The sequence below is a fragment of the Sinocyclocheilus anshuiensis genome, unplaced genomic scaffold (assembly GCF_001515605.1).
Source record: "Sinocyclocheilus anshuiensis isolate Anshui unplaced genomic scaffold, SAMN03320099.WGS_v1.1 scaffold1280, whole genome shotgun sequence".
Lineage (NCBI taxonomy): Eukaryota > Metazoa > Chordata > Actinopteri > Cypriniformes > Cyprinidae > Sinocyclocheilus > Sinocyclocheilus anshuiensis.
This window is the reverse complement of record NW_015546075.1, coordinates 56748-69670: the sequence shown is the minus strand read 5'-3', so window position 1 is coordinate 69670 and position 12923 is coordinate 56748. Positions and strand designations below refer to the sequence as shown.

General features: G+C 35.9%; 3 protein-coding genes across 3 annotated transcripts; all 3 read left to right on the top strand.

Moving 5' to 3' along the window:
• Positions 1-2634: 2634 nt before the first annotated feature.
• Positions 2635-3628, top strand: LOC107699851 (parvalbumin, thymic-like). Its single transcript, XM_016501255.1, has 4 exons — positions 2635-2715; positions 2878-3010; positions 3393-3502; positions 3593-3628. Exons 1-4 carry the CDS (start codon positions 2655-2657, stop codon positions 3619-3621), a joined length of 333 nt encoding a protein of 110 aa, XP_016356741.1. The 5' UTR covers positions 2635-2654; the 3' UTR covers positions 3622-3628.
• Positions 3629-4754: 1126 nt separating this feature from the next.
• On the top strand, positions 4755-6510 carry LOC107699866 (parvalbumin-2). The gene is made up of 5 exons (XM_016501275.1): positions 4755-4822; positions 5288-5358; positions 5448-5580; positions 5692-5801; positions 6259-6510. The coding sequence occupies exons 2-5, from the start codon at positions 5298-5300 to the stop codon at positions 6282-6284; spliced, it is 330 nt and encodes a 109-aa protein (XP_016356761.1). The 5' UTR covers positions 4755-4822; positions 5288-5297; the 3' UTR covers positions 6285-6510.
• A 1644-nt stretch (positions 6511-8154) lies between these two features.
• On the top strand, positions 8155-9937 carry LOC107699865 (parvalbumin alpha). The gene is made up of 5 exons (XM_016501274.1): positions 8155-8251; positions 8707-8774; positions 9200-9332; positions 9451-9560; positions 9672-9937. Exons 2-5 carry the CDS (start codon positions 8714-8716, stop codon positions 9695-9697), a joined length of 330 nt encoding a protein of 109 aa, XP_016356760.1. The 5' UTR covers positions 8155-8251; positions 8707-8713; the 3' UTR covers positions 9698-9937.
• The last annotated feature ends 2986 nt before the right edge of the window (positions 9938-12923 follow it).

Genomic DNA, 12923 nt, shown 5'->3' with positions numbered 1-12923 from the left:
TTTGTATGGATAAAAACATGTATTTTGTCTGTGTTCCATGACAACTTGAGGGTGAATAAATGATGACAGAATTCTAATATTTGAGTGAATTGTCCTTTTAAGTAAGTCACAAACAGCTTGCAAGGACTCTTTCTGCATGTTAGCATGGCACTGGAAAAGACCGGGAGCTCATGGCTAAATGTGTTTGTTTTGTGGGTGCCTTCAGATTTACGGCTAATGATGTGATCTGGGCCGAGGTCACTTCAGGGTGTCCATACATGCACACACAAACATTCCAACCTACACACACACACACACACACACATACTTGGTGTTGAGTGATTGATGCTAGGGAAGAGGAGGGGCAGGAACTGAAACTGAGGTGGCCGTCTTGACTAAATCTGAGAGTCCCATCGGCATGCTTCCATCACAGCTGGTCAGCTGGAAATAGACAGAGATGCAACTAAACCCGAGAGACGGAGAACAGCACAATCTGTGTCCTCGCTTATGATACACACAATCAGCTTTAATTAGGGACAGCTTTTGAAAGGTATTCCCATCCTGAGAGTCCCTCATTGTATACGTCTAATGCTCTGATGACAATGCCGTTGGCACGTCAAGAGCAATTGATGATACATCAGACAAGTTGTAAATCTATCAAGAGAGACTTAGTGAGAAATCTCAGCCTGTTACTGAGAACCTTGGCATGGAAAAAAGCGTCTCAAAATAAAACAGGGTGTGCTCCAGACATGTAATGATTTAAATACAGTAATTGCAACACATTGCTCACTTATCAGCTTAATAATCATTTCTTTTAACAACCCCCTGACAAATTTAACGAATGTTAGTGAAAATAACCAAAGGGAATAAACGAATACATGAGTAATTGATGCATAAAGTGTGCATCTTAACATCAAAATTTAAAAGGATATCTCACACAAAAATAAAAATTCTGTTTACCAATTCACCATTTACCTTAATTTCCAAACCCGTATGACTTTATTAAACACAAGAGAGGATATTTTGAACAATGTTTCACCTGTTTCAACTAAATGACTAAATAAACTTATTTTTAAATATCTAATTTTGAGTACATATTAACAGAATTTTCATTTTGAAAGGCACCCGTTCCCCTAAAGGTATAAGGAAACCATGAAGGATCCATCATCATTATTTGAAATGGTCCTTTGATGTGACAAATACATTTGTGTGACAAAATGCATGTGGAAATAATTATTAAAAGTAATGTCATTTTCCAGAAGTATTTCCCAAAAGCATCAGCTACCTGCACTCCTACATAAAAAATGTGCAAAATCCTTACTTTTAGGTACATCACCTTATTTACACAAAAGGTTTCTAGTAGTATTTTAAGGGTACAAATTTCTAAGGCGACTAAAATGCACCTTTTAGGGGTAAGTAAGGTACAACAGCTCAACATGTTCAGTTATTAAAAAGAGTTGCCATACATTCCATAAAAGAGGGAATATACACTCTCCAGCAATGAACAAGCACCATTATGGTTTAAACACACTATTTTGGTCCAAAAGCAGCAAAAGCAATGCCCTTGTCATGAAATACACATTTACATAGTCATTAACGCTGTTCTTAAAACAAGACTCAAAGAAAAGCAAGGCATTTAATATTTTCTACTATTTGTTCAAATGTACAGACATGATATTATACCAAATAATGGTATATTCTAAATCACATTAACTCACCGGTTAAATCTTTTCTCTGTCCATTTAAAAAGCATTTCTAATATCATATGGCTCCAGACGCTCTTCAGTGCACCTGATGTAACATATAAACAAAGACAAAGAAAACAGTGTTATTGAGAATATGAAAAGCCCAGCCCCGATCCCCCTCAAATCCCTGTCACTCAGGAAACATGGCCTTCCTGCAAACAAGAGGTAGTATGGAGCGGGACAAGGTCACAGGGGCAGGTAGTGGGCTGGAAGGATGTTTTTGTCATTGCTTTGGCCCCTGGTTGGCAGCAACACAGGCAGGCAGACGTCCATCCTCAGGAAAAGAGCCTGTGGAGGAAGTGAAGCTGATGTCACAGCCGCACACAGTCTGCCTGCTGTAGATCAGCACGTGTGCAAAGACAAAGCTATCGGTAAAGTCACGTAAACACGAAAACAGGTGGACTTCATCATATTGTGCTTCAATACTGTGATCAAGCCTTCTGCCTTTGATCTGTGAGGAAAATAAACATATTTTTCTGAGCAAAGTTCTCCACAGAATCTATTTCACGGCTACTGCCTTTAAATCATATTGTGAAGGCACACGTCCAATAATGACAGTGAAGCAATAACAGGATGTTTACAAAGTTATTCACTTTAAGAGAATGAAACATAATGATTGAACCAAATATAACCTGCTGATATTTAGCAACACATCACATTTACTATAAATCATAAGATTTTTTTTGTGTGTGTTTGTTTGTTTAATCCAATAGATTGTGAGGTGCTTTACTCGAGTAACAGTTACAATGGGATATACTTCTGTGTCCTGGAGAGGTCAGGTGGTGTAAAGGACACAGCTGCAGCTGACATACAGACACTGGTGGTTTTTGACATCATGTAGTGATTTTCAGACTGCAGGTTTTGCCGTTATAATCAGTGAAGATACTGTTGCAAGTAGAGGCCTCGGAATTTCCTCAGATCCATTGAGAAATGGCTATGACAGATGTTTTGGCTGCCTCTGATATTTCAACTGCCATTAATGCATGTAAAGGTAAAGTATGAATGACGCTCTGATGAACAATACTTCAGATTCACCTCTGTGAATATTACTATGAGAGTTAGTCAGAAAAGTGTTATTCTTTATTATTTTGTTAGAATATCCATTGTGATTTTCAGCTTTGTAATTTGTATTTTTTTAATTTGACTCATGCAGCAAAGGATTCTTTCAGCCTAAAGACTTTTTTTGCAACAGTAGGCTTGCCAAAGAAGTCTCCTCCTGAGATAGAGAAGGTCTTTAAAATGTTGGACCAGGACAAGAGTGGGTTCATTGAACAGGATGAGCTACAGCTGAGTGATTTGCTGAATTACTTTTTTCATATGTTTATGGGGCAGCTATTTTTTTTATGTGGGCATGAAATATTGATTTGAGTTGAAACTGTTCTCTTATCTTAAAGCAATCCACTAAGAAAAAGATAATGCATTTCAATGTACAGTACAATTCTTGTTACTGGTAGTAACAAGACAAACAATATTACAAGAATAGTCCTCTGCATGACTTCATTTTCAATACAATTGATAATTGATACACATTTGTAAAACAAAGCAGAGAGAGTGCCCACTGTGTGATACAAGAGACTTGAAAGTAATGCCGGTTTTAGTTACCTGGATGAGTGCACTTCAGCCGAATACTCTAAATGTTCACTTATTATATTGTGACTCATTTTCTAGGTTGTTTCTGCAGAATTTTTCTAAAGGGGCTCGTGCACTTACAGCAGCTGAAACCAAGGCCTTCCTCGTGGCTGGAGACATGGATGGGGATGGGAAAATCGGCTGGGAAGGTTGGTATCTAAAATACTCAGATATTTTAAAAATATGATAAGTAATGCATAAAAGTAAGAGATTAAACTGCATCTCCTCATTTCCTGTAGAATTTTCAGCCCTTGTTAATGCTTCCTGAGACCAGCTGTGACTGTCAAACATGGCAAAGAAAAAGGTTTTGCCACTGGGGTCTGAATTGTGCAGGATTGTGTTCTGTCTTGTATGTCTTACTGTAATGTTGTATGAACTTCTACAAGAGAAAGTAACACAAAATAAAAATATTTTAACAATATTTCTTGCATGTGTATTGTGTATATATTGCAAATAAGACATCTCGAATAGATTTTTTTTCATCTTTAATTTTATTTTTAATTTTATTTATTATTTATTTGTTTGTGAATTGTGAACTAAAATATTTTTGCAGCTGTTGGGTAAACAAGCTAACACATTAAAACTACAATGACGTGTAAAGTACTGCAGTATTTGTAATCACTGGAGTAGAAATTTGAATTGTTTTGCATACTTTTTGACATTTTGTGCACTGGTCATCACAATGTTGAATACACTTAGGCCTATTCATTGAGGTGTTGAGTGAAACAGCCTCCTTTGGAGACAAAAGCTTAAGTGTTTTATCATATCTGCCAGTAATCTGAAACTCTGAAACGTTTGCTCCTGCTCATGCCTCCAGCTGTCCCAGAATCTGCTTAGCATCATCTTACTGCATGTGTAGAATATATATGGTGCAGAGACTGTAAATGGTTTTGAGCCCCCCACCCCCCACCCCTTCCTCCTCAAGAAAAAACAAATATTCTTAGACATTTCCCTGGTGAAAAATATCTTAAATCAAATTAAATAATAATTTGCAAATAATAATAAAGAATCCTAATGAGATAAGTCTTAAAATCCTACTGGATTTACTGAACTGAACTTCAGAAACAAATAAATTATTAGGCTGTGGTAAATGGTTTCAAATAATGACAGTACAAGCCAAGGCTGAATGGGCAAAATATTACAAACTTTTTTAAATATGAGAATTATGGTGCAAGGAATTACTTTACATATAAATGACATTGCACACATTTTCATGCAAAAACTTAGAACATACAGTATGTGTGCTAGGATGTCCCACCTATGTTTCCCATATGGACTCAGTGAATCCCCTTTTTGAAAGGATAAAAATAGAGCTGTATGACTAGTGGACACTTTTTTTTTTTTTACTTTACCTAGCCTAAGCAAATGGTGTCTGTTACAACCACAGACACAAAAGTATAAAAGCCAGGCTCATGGGTGCTTGGGTAGTCGTCACACATCTGTGGAACAGTTGCCAGCGCAGCGCAAAGGTGAGTTTACCAGAGACACCTTGAGGATCATACACCAGTGGTCGATGAATTTCTCTAATCACCATGGAATATATTTAACGAGAAATGGAGGAATAAAATAAGGATGTAAACGGACTTGCAGCAGGACTGAAATTGTGAAAGTACATCTCTTCAATTAACCAAACCAAGGACCATACTTTCTGCTTACTTTCTTGGGTTTTTGGATGAGCTTGAAATGATTGTTGAATTATTTTTTTTGTGTGTTTTTCATTTGGCAATCTCACATGAGCTCACTGAAATCATATTTTAACTGTAGGAAGAAGTTTAACTCTAATGGGAGAATTGAAAGGGATTATGAAAGGGGTTATTTGAAATTACACTAAATGTTCCAGTTAATGTGATGTTACACTAATTTAGTCCAAATTCAATGACAGAAAGCTTTATGCATCTTAATGCATCATCATCTTGTTTGGGTCTAATTTCCAGAAAAATCAAAATGGCATTTGCTGGAATTCTCAAGGACGAGGATGTGGCTGCAGCTCTTAAGGATTGCGCTGGTAAGACACATCTGCTATGAAAAAAACAAAAAAAGATTATTGTTTAATTTGCTGATTTTTAATATGGTTGCTATTTTATGTAATTCCAGCTGCTGACTCCTTCAACTACAAGAACTTCTTCGCCAAGGTCGGCCTGAGCGCAAAGACTCCCGATGACATTAAGAAAGCCTTCTTCGTCATCGACCAGGACAAGAGCGGCTTCATTGAGGAGGATGAGCTGAAGTATGAACGCAACATACTTCGAATTATTGAACTCATTCTTTTGCATTTATTATATTATATTATATAGGCATATTTCTTAATGTTCTTTTTTATTCTCCTCAATGTTCCCAGACTGTTCCTGCAGACCTTCTCCGCTGGCGCCAGGGCATTGACTGATGCTGAGACCAAGGCCTTCCTCTCAGCTGGTGACAGCGATGGTGACGGCAAAATCGGAGTTGATGGTACTTAATCTCATATTCATAATATTTATGACTTTATAGCACTGAGGATACAACACATAACAAGATAATATATGGTTAAACTATGAATTCTGGTGATGCAATCAAACTTAAAAACGTTTTGTTACAGAACATTTTCAATGCTTGCTTAATAAGTTCTAACATTAACTGATTTGTCATCGTTTATGGCTCTTGATTTTGTAGCTACACTTATATTTATATTTAAAGCAGGTCAGCAAACCAACTAGCTGACCCAATAGACCTAATAAAAAGTGCAGTAAATCTTCATGAAAAAAAACATCATTTATTGTTCAGTTTTGTCATATGTAGTAGCCTATAAATGATTGAATGATGTCGAGATAGAAGGTACCTCTAACTTTAACCTGCTTGAACTGAATGGACTGTTAAAATGAACAGTGGCAGACTTTAACTGTTTGTCTTTATGAATGTCTTTCCACAGAGTTTGCTTTGCTTGTAAAGGCCTAAGCATTCATGGACCCTTGTCTTTGGAACCAGAGCTCTGCTTACCTATCATCTTTTTTATATTTATTTATGAATGCCCTGCAAACTCCTCCATTCAAAGAACGCACGTTCAATGTCTTGAAAAGCTATTTATTATTAATGTTGTTTCATTGCATTGTATTGTTCTGTAAAAAAAAACCTTCTTTGTGCAAACTTACAATCTCTTTTGCACTTTAAGGAAATAAAAATACATTCGATTTAAAACAACATTCTCTGTTCAATATCTTCCTCTGAATTTTACATATAAAAGAACTGAAGAAATCCTAATTTGAACATTTCCAGTGTTAAAACTGTTTGAAGCTACTGAACCTTGTGCAGGCTACAGGCATCACTTACAGCTCTCAGTGACTGAGTGAGCATGTCACTTTATACTCAGATCCCAAAGGCGTATCACACACAACTCGACTGAAGCAAAGCAGGAGAAGCTGACTCTCTGAATGCTGGAGTGTACTAATAACACAGTTCTATGTAATTGCTATAGCCTACTACTGAAACACAGTATTAAATTGAAATATCTCATATAGCCAAAGAAAGCTAATATATGAATGTGCACAAACTCTATCTAATAGCATAGTATAATAATAATTCTGATTTTAAAAAACTATGGTAGATATAGTCTTATAGCCTAGTGTCATTAATATTTCATAGAAATCGTATTGTAAATAGAAATCTAATGGTAAAGGATTAGCTATTTTGAAATAGCTTTGTCTATTTATTTATTTGTTTACATAGCTTAAATAAATGCTAAAAAAATGTTTCAAAAATTTTCAAAAGTCAAATATTATAACAAAAATGTTATAACCAAGAATCATTGTCCCCAATACACCTGTCATTATTATGGGAGACTGAATATTAGAGATGGTAGCCTATTAATTTTAAGATCTTTATATCATGATTTGAGAGTGGCTTTATTGGGTATCAGTACCAAACAGGTTAATATTTGAGAATTTTCATTTAGAATTATGATTTCTTTTAATTTACATTTATGCATTTAGCAGAAGCTTTTATCCAAAGCGACTTACAAAAGAGGAACATAAGCAGTGCATCAAAGAGCCAACAATATGCGTGATATACCAGGTTTATTAGACAAAATATGGCATTTGTAATTGTTTATTAGACAATAACTGTTTCTAATTGTTTATTAGACAATTAGAGTACAGAGCAAGAAATGCAGAGAAGAAAAGACCGTTTTGATAAATTAAAGTCAAGTCCAAGGCTTAGCGACCTTTTCATTAAACATAATCATCAATAAAAATTTTCTCTGTAAACAAGGTTCAAATTCAAGTCAGATGCTATTTTATCATTGGTCTAATTCACAATAGCTAGCTATCGATTTAATGAATTTATTTAAAATAAGATGGCAAGCAAGCAGTGGTCAAGAAAAGCTCAAATCCAAGTAAACAAACTAGGACCAGCAGCTAAAAAGATCGACTAGCCTATATGTTCGTGTCAAATAAAACCGCCCTGTGAGTTTGCATTTACCTTATATTTCCACAAGTAAGGACTGAAAAAAGTGTTATGGGCTCGTTTGTGATTCACGCGCTTCCTCTTGAAGCTCCAAAGCGTGCGATGATTTGCGTCAGTCACACAACTGCAGAGCGAACTGTTTCTCTCGAGACAAAATGACCTAAACTCTTCAGATACAGAGCGCTTTCATCCATATCAGCATCGCACATTATTAGCCGACGTGATATTAAGGACTTATACATACGTACCTTTTTAAGCATCTTCATTTAAGTGCATATAAATAGAACAGCCCGACTACTGGACAAGTTTTTCAACCAACTGCCCGTCATGCGGTGCCCATTACATTATGCCTTATATTTCGGTTGAGTAGTGGTATATAAGGTGGAAGTCACGGAGTTGGTGCTCACTGCAGTAGCCAGTTTCATCCCTGCGAATCCAACCCCAAACCCTAAAGACAACCAGAGGTGAGTGTCTTCACAGATGAAGCTACAAGAGCTCACAATATCTTGCAAGGAAGAAAGAAAAACGACAGACAGTAACGGCCATATGACTTCTGGCTGATCTGGAGAGGATGTGTTGATCTATTAAGTCTCGGCCACCTGGCGTGGGAATAACTTGTGTCTTGGAGTTTGGACGTGTTGGGATATCGCTCTTTATTAAGCGGTTTGATTACGCCAGGACTGGGTGGGAGTTATCATAACACACTGTGTTGTTAAAGACATATGCAATTAATATGACTACTGTTGACCATTTACCAATCCTATGGGAGCAAATCAATTCTGATGATCTGTTATATGGATGGAGTATTATGAAGTTTTTTTTTTTATTAAATTGAAATATATGTATATGTATAATTTTATATACATTCAAATTAATATATACAAATTGAAATCAAATTAAACCTCTGCCGTTTTTTTAGGCTAATCATGGCATTCGCTGGAATTCTGAATGATGCTGACATCACTGCAGCCCTGCAGGCCTGCCAAGGTAACCTGCATGTTTCTGGACCGTCCCATTGACCTACAACCTAAAGCGAGAACATCAATTTCATATTGTTCCAAACCCGCATGACTTTCTTCTTTCCGTGGAACACAAAAGGCAGAATGCTATAGGGACTGACAACCTCAGTCAGTATTCACTTTCATGTATGGACTAAGATGCAATGAAAGTGAATGGTGACTGAGACTGTCATTCTGCCTAACATCTCCTTCTGTGCTCCACGGAGGAAAGAAAGTCGTGTGGATTTGATGAGGGTGAGTAAATGATGACAGAATTTTCATTTTAGGGTGTCAACATCAGTGTAAACATCATTCGTTAGAGTACGGAGTCCCTTAAAGCAAATGTTCTTCTTGTAGTCCTTCTGCCGTTTATCTCCACCATTTATGCTAAAAAATGATGAAATTACCTTCCAGCTGCTGACTCCTTCAACTACAAGAGCTTCTTCGCCAAGGTTGGTCTGTCTGCCAAGACTCCTGATGTCATCAAGAAGGCCTTTGCTGTCATTGACCAGGACAAGAGTGGCTTCATTGAGGAGGACGAGCTTAAGTAAGTCTGGTCTTAAAACACATTTTCCTATTAAATAAACTATTTTTTACTACTTTTACATTTTTTTAACTACCTTGAACAAAATACTTAAAGGTGACTGCCTGCTTGTGCTTTTCAGACTGTTCCTGCAGAACTTCTCTGCTGGCGCCAGGGCACTGACTGATGCAGAGACAAAGGCCTTCCTGAAAGTTGGAGACTCTGATGGTGATGGCAAGATTGGAGTTGATGGTGAGGAATTTGCTTCTTGTTGAATGAATCAACTGTAAATAATTACTGAAATATTTTTCCTGCTGCTCCACCACAATTCTTCTGATGAATTCTTTCTCTTTCATTTTACAGAGTTTGCTGCCATGATCAAGGCATAAATGGCACCTGACCAACAACTTTTGCTGACAATCAGTATTGTAACCTGAGATCTCCACTTTTTTATCGGGGTGGCTGATTTTTATACACAATTCTAACTGTCCACTCCCATGCTGCACCCGGTCCACAATGACTGTCAACGTCACACGGTCTTTCACGTTGTAGATATGCATGTTGGTTTCTGTAAAATCTTTGATGCTGTTTTTGGGAAAGGACAATGAGAAAATAAACACTATTTTTCATTTTTGAATCTCTGTCCTCTTACTGAGTAAAAATGACAATTCACTGCCATTTTAGCTTAGCATTTAAAAAAAATATAGATCTAATGGGACATTTAATAAAATACTGTTAAATGTTCAGCTTTTGGAAGTGAAAAAGAACAAGTCATCTTACAATTTTCAGTGAAAACTGTACATTGACATCTAGTGTTACTCTTCACAATAGATGTTTTTTTGTGAAAAAATTCTCTGCTTTTTTTTTTTTTTATCAGAGCCAGTAATATGTGTTTATTTAACAAAAGAACTCAGGAACTAAACAACCAAAATAACACAACAAGAACTGACAATGAACAGAAGAAAACACAGAGCTTAAATACACTGAAACAAAACAATAAACTAAAAAAACATCAAGTGCAAACACTAATTAAACCATGAGTAACCATGACTACAGACAAAGGAAACTGATCTAGAAACAGTGAAAGTCCAACTAAAGCAAGCACAAAATACAGATGACCTGTTACAATAAGTTCTGTATGTTACATTTAACATATTATGTTAAATTAATGTTTGTTTGTTTGTTGCATATTAGAAAGTACAGCGTGAACCAAAATGAGCTGTCATTATGTATCTTGAAGTACAATGTAACCGCCACTAGGTGGTGTGTGGTGCCACAATTTATATGATTTAAACATGCCAGCAGCCTCTCAACTATATACAATTTTGTTTTTACATTTATTTATTTTTGCACACTTTACTGATTCAAACGGCAAAGTACTCTTATCCTAAAATTGTGCTGTTTATTTTTTATTTTTATTTTTTTTTTGTAATTTGTTTCATTTTACATTTTTCATTAATGTCAATTGTGGACTCAACAAACGACAGCAGAAGACATGTTGGCTGTACTGTACCAACAAACTAGAGAATGTAAATGGATAGATCACTATACCGTAACACTACCAGTCAGTTCAGTGACATTAGAGTGTATTGGTTTGTTGGCTAGGTGGCTCCAATGTCTTGTATTCCCCTTTCCATGACAGGCCAAAGGCACTCGGTAATGCCATTTCTTCATCAATTTACGGTAGATTACAATATGTCTGCTTAATTATCCAAAAAATAAAATAAAATAAAATAAATAAAAAAATAAAAACCTTTAATTCACTTCTTTATTTGATACATGGCATTACAATATGAAAAATGTGTGGTGGATTTTGACACAGATGTTTTTATAGGGATATTTAAGTAATCATTTTAACCATTTAATTCTCACACAACAACATTCAGTAAAATGTTGATTATCTTTGCTATGCATATACGATTTACTTTGAATTCTGACTGATTTTTCTGAACAGCAAACGATGCAGAAAATTCTTTGTCTGTAAGCTCAATCATTACTCTGTCAGATATCAGTCAGATTAGTGACAAAGTAAGAGAAAAGTGTCAAGTTACATGAGTAGATGATTAGTCTCAGTGTCTGCCTAAAGTGGATTGGACTCCTGACTACTTATTTAAAGCTAAGACAAAGTGAATCTCATTAAATGTAAAGCTATATGTAAGTTGCAAAATGAACCTTGGCATTAAATCAAGCATACAGTAAGAATCTGAGTAAGCATGTATTATTGTGAAAGAGCAAAACTTGTACATCAGCATCAAATACAGTATTGTTATTAATTAACTGGTATGGGGCACAAAATACGTGATGATGCTAACTAAATCTTGTGAAACAGAACAAAGGTGATTCACACAAAAGAGGTCAAACAGTTTATAAGTAATGCATAACCAACACATGTGAAAACTTTTTCATCTTTATAACATGATTTTATGCATCAAACTAATTTTAAGATGTTAAATGTTCTATCACAGAAAAAAAAACGTCTTTAAGTATAAATAAATTGCATGTGTATATATATATATATATATGTATATATAAAAATAGATCCAATTAAAAATACAAAACATTAGCATACATAAATGAATTTAAATGTCATTTATTTAATGTCCAATGAGACTAGCACAAGCGATTACAAAAATGTCCAATGCACAACAAAAGTTGTAAACACTTAATTGCTAAAATCATTGTTTACACATATATTTATGTCTTTATGTACCTATATATTAGGTCCAATATAAGCCTAAAACACTAGCATACATGAATATTTATTTTTCTAGTTAAACTAGCATACGTATATATATATATATATATATCTACACAACAGCACCCTTGGGACACACTCACACTCTCTCTCTCTCTCACACACACACACACACACACACACACACACACACACACACGGAGCGTTTTTTTCCAATCAAGTACGCACAATATTAAGGGCGAAGTGCAGGTACCTGTCTGTGTGTGCATTCGGTCCGAGGCTCATTTAAATAGTAAAGGATAATTAGTTAGGCAAGAAATTAAAGTCGAGCCTTGCAACACGAACTCACACTCTCTCTCTCTCTCACACACACACACACACACACACACGGAGCGTTTTTTTCCAATCAAGTACGCACAATATTAAGGGCGAAGTGCAGGTACCTGTCTGTGTGTGCATTCGGTCCGAGGCTCATTTAAATAGTAAAGGATAATTAGTTAGGCAAGAAATTAAAGTCGAGCCTTGCAACACGAATTTGATACACGCACAGGTAACCCAAGCACCTCTCATTGTCCGTCCCATTAGCATGTACATATATATATAAGTTGTCCGTGGATGAGAGGCGCAATCACACAGCCTTACCTCTCTGCATCAGCGCGAGGAGAAATCTTCACAGGTCAGAAGCTGCTTTCTGCTTACCATCAAATATCACATAGAAACTGTTATACTTTATCACCATGGTCCCGGCTATCTGTACATGTGTTTTGGATTTTTCCTAAATTCGTTTAAAGTTCGAAGTCTTTTATTTCAGCAATAGGAGAGTGACAGAATATAGATGAGAATAGGATATTGTAGTGTAAAAATGCGTGAAGATGATTTGGAAATGTTACAAATTATCTGCACATTTAATGTCTCTTTAA

Bases quoted from the DNA above. Each gene is read 5' to 3' on its own strand.
- LOC107699866 (XM_016501275.1), top strand. From the start codon at position 5,298: ATGGCATTTGCTGGAATTCTCAAGGACGAGGATGTGGCTGCAGCTCTT. The intron at 5,581-5,691 runs GTATGAACGCAA...CAATGTTCCCAG, and splicing joins ATTGAGGAGGATGAGCTGAA to ACTGTTCCTGCAGACCTTCT. The intron at 5,802-6,258 runs GTACTTAATCTC...GTCTTTCCACAG, and splicing joins CGGCAAAATCGGAGTTGATG to AGTTTGCTTTGCTTGTAAAG.
- LOC107699851 (XM_016501255.1), top strand. From the start codon at position 2,655: ATGGCTATGACAGATGTTTTGGCTGCCTCTGATATTTCAACTGCCATT. The intron at 2,716-2,877 runs GTAAAGTATGAA...TGACTCATGCAG, and splicing joins TGCCATTAATGCATGTAAAG to CAAAGGATTCTTTCAGCCTA. The intron at 3,011-3,392 runs GCTGAGTGATTT...CTCATTTTCTAG, and splicing joins ATTGAACAGGATGAGCTACA to GTTGTTTCTGCAGAATTTTT.
- LOC107699865 (XM_016501274.1), top strand. From the start codon at position 8,714: ATGGCATTCGCTGGAATTCTGAATGATGCTGACATCACTGCAGCCCTG. The intron at 8,775-9,199 runs GTAACCTGCATG...ATTACCTTCCAG, and splicing joins AGCCCTGCAGGCCTGCCAAG to CTGCTGACTCCTTCAACTAC. The intron at 9,333-9,450 runs GTAAGTCTGGTC...TGTGCTTTTCAG, and splicing joins ATTGAGGAGGACGAGCTTAA to ACTGTTCCTGCAGAACTTCT.